A 3,139-nucleotide genomic window follows, 5' to 3' on the forward strand; every position below is an offset into this window, starting at 1 on the left:
CTCATAGGCCGACGGCAACAGACGGTGCAGGCAGGCCTTGCCGACATGTCAAGGGCTGCCCGCGCACTCGGCACCCTTGACGCACATTCGGCCACTCAACCGCTCTACTCGGCCGACCAACAACCTTCGCCGACAGACGCTAGGCTTCCGCAGTCTTAGAGTTTTTAGGTGTTGGTCTTTTGTCTTGTACTTGATTTACCGTTGTAAATACTTTTGTTTGCTCAGGGGGACGTTAGGCCTTCTAAGGTGCGATGTTCAGCTTTTTCAATGTTTACTGTTGTCAATAGGAAAAACTTTTTTAAGCCTATTATAGGGGGGAATGAGTTCTCGAAACTTGGTGTAGTGTGCGTGCTAGTGTCTCCCTGAAGGCGATCCCCTTGCGCTAGCATCGTTGTACAATGTATATGCAATCTTCAATGTAATGAAATCTACTTTCTGAATCGCGTGCCCAATTTACTGCTTTCGTACTGCACCTTGCTTACTATTGTTGTTGTTGTTGCTATTGCTGTTGCTATTCCTGTCGGTCTAGTGCCCATCGGGTTTTCGGTGGTGTGTTGCTATTGGCGGAAGTAGTCTGCTGACTGCTAGCCACACGGTGCCCCTTTCCCCGCATTGCGGAAGGCGCCTCGTGAGAAGTGGTATCAGAGCCTCGGTGCCTTCATGGGGCCGAGGCGGGTTGTAGTGACCCAAGCTAATTCTGCTGCGAGAATGTCGGGGCAAGATGCTGAGAGCCCGCGACGAGCAGCGTCGCCTAGCGAGCGAGCTGCGAACCTGGAGGATGAAAACTCCCGATTGACGGAAATGGTGATGAATTTGGAAGAGAAGGTCTCTTCCCTTGAAATTGAAGTTTCGGTGCTGAGTGCCGAGCTCGACGAATGTCGGTAGGTTGTCCAAGAGATGGGCAGTGCTTTTGGAGGTAGCGGTATCGCCGATATGCGGCGTGACATGGAACAGATGTCGATTCAGATTGGTCTGCTCCAACGTGCAGTGAGTAACGCCCCTATTGCTGCTCATGATCATGGTGCTAGGCTTCGGATTCCTGAACCGAAGGCCTATAGCGGTGCTCGGGATGCGAAGGAGGTCGAGAACTTCCTTTTTGACATGGAACAATACTTCCTTGCGGCAAATGTGGAAGATCAGGCAAGGAAGGTGTCGACGGCGACCATGTATCTTACGGGTGATGCCAATCTGTGGTGGCGCACCAAATATGCAGAGATCCAGGCTAATCAGGTGCGGCTTGATACCTGGGCTCTTCTTCGGGAAGCGATTCGAGAGCAGTTCTTCCCGGAGAATGTCGAGTACAATGCCAGGCGGGCATTGAGGAAGCTGGAGCACACAGGCTCCGTGCGAGAGTATATGAAATCCTTCTTGGCGCTGATGCTGGACATTTGGGATATGTCGGAGAAGGACAAGCTCTTCACATTCATGGAGGGCCTGAAACCGTGGGCGCGTCTTGAGCTGCAGCGCCAACGGGTGACTGATTTGGGGTCGGCTATGGCAGCGGCCGAACGCTTGACAGATTTCAACCCAGAGGCCAGAGGGACAGGCAGATGACGCCTGGTCTTGTACAGAATAAGCCGGGCGGGGCGAGATCATTCAAGAGTAACTCCAATAGAGGTGGGGGAGATCGGAAGCCCCACGCTTAGAGTAGTTCAATGGGGAGTTCGGGCAGGAACAAGCCCTAGGAGACAAAGCAGGGGGCGCCGCAGAAGAACAGTGGATGCTTCCTATGCGACGGCCCGCATAGATATCGGGACTGCCCGAAGAAACAACTGTTGAACGCGCTGGCGACCTTTACTGACAAGGCGTCGCCCGTAAAGACTATGGAGCCACAAGCATCTGCGAGTGGCGGGCATGATTCAGAGGAAGAAGAGGACAACTTAGGCGCCATCTCCCAATGGTGCAACACGCTGTCCCAGGTGGCGGCAAAGAAGTTAGTGCTACCGAGAAAGACTGCCTCGGCTCTTACTGCGAGCCAGTCGGAAGAGGAAGCACAATCCCGAAATCCTCGGAAGAAAAGGTTGATGTTTGTGGATGTGAAGATTCATGGCAAGCCCATCCGTGCCATGATCGATACTGGAGCTACGCACAACTACCTTGCGAGCGCCGAAGTAGAGAGATTTGGGCTCGTGCTGGAGAAGGGAGTTGGGAGGGTAAAGGCGATAAACTCAGCCGCACAACCCATTGCTGGTGTGGGTGCTGATTAAGGTTGGTCCTTTTGAGGGGAAGACCAACCTTTCTGTCGTGGTGATGGACGACTTCAAGCTCATCCTCGGGCTTGAATTTTTGCGGGACACACCTACAGCGGTTTTGCCGCATGTTGATTCATTGATGATGCTGGGGGCCAAACCTTGTATCATCCCCACATTGGCCGGGTGTACAGGAGAGAAAAATCTATCGGCCATGCAGTTTGAGAAGGGGCGCAAGCGGAACGAAACATCCTACTTGTGCACCCCTCGTTTTGATGAAATTGAGGAGACGTCAGGGCCCATCCCTGGCGAAATAAAGAAGTTGCTGAAAGAATTCGAGGACGTGATGCCGGACGAGCTGCCTCGGAAGCTTCCGTCGAAGAGGGCAGTGGATCACGAAATCGAGTTGGTGCCTGGCACGAAGCCGCCCGCCAGGGCACCATACAGGATGTTGTAGCCTGAGCTGGTGGAGCTTAGGAAACAACTGAAGGACATATTGGAGAGCGGAATAATCAAACCCGCTAAGTCGCCGTATGGGGCGCCGCTCCTATTTCAGAAGAAAGCCGACGGCTCCCTACGTATGTGTTGTGACTATCGGGCGTTGAACAAGATTACAGTGAAGAATAAGTACCCGATACCGTTGGTGGCGGATTGCTTTGACCGTCTAAGCCGGGCGAAATATTTTACAAAAATAGACTTGAGGTCGGGCTACTGGCAGGTCCGAATCAAGGAGGGCGACGAGGCGAAGACGACAGTGGTCACGTGGTATGGAGCTTTTGAATTCCTTGTCATGCCTTTCGGCCCGACGAACGCTCCCGCAACCTTCAGTACGTTGATGAACCAGGTACTTCATGGGTTTCTGGATGAATTTGTAGTGGTGTACCTGAACGACATCGTGATTTACAGCAGAACCTTGGTCGAGCACGTAGACCATCTGCGGCAGGTTCTGA

The 3,139-nt window shown here is 53.0% G+C and overlaps 1 protein-coding gene across 1 annotated transcript; it reads left to right on the forward strand.

Annotated features, from left to right (window-relative positions):
* Nucleotides 1-897: 897 nt before the first annotated feature.
* On the forward strand, nucleotides 898-1,554 carry LOC148788028 (uncharacterized). The gene has a single exon (XM_088880294.1). The coding sequence runs from the start codon at nucleotides 898-900 to the stop codon at nucleotides 1,552-1,554; it is 657 nt and encodes a 218-aa protein (XP_088736420.1).
* The last annotated feature ends 1,585 nt before the right edge of the window (nucleotides 1,555-3,139 follow it).

The sequence above is a fragment of the Sesamum indicum genome, linkage group LG5 (genome assembly GCF_026168435.1).
Source record: "Sesamum indicum cultivar Baizhima isolate 11 linkage group LG5, ASM2616843v1, whole genome shotgun sequence".
In the NCBI taxonomy this organism is placed as follows: Eukaryota; Viridiplantae; Streptophyta; class Magnoliopsida; order Lamiales; family Pedaliaceae; genus Sesamum; species Sesamum indicum.

Excerpts from the sequence above, each read along its gene's own strand:
- LOC148788028 (XM_088880294.1), top strand. The coding sequence starts at position 898 with ATGGGCAGTGCTTTTGGAGGTAGCGGTATCGCCGATATGCGGCGTGAC.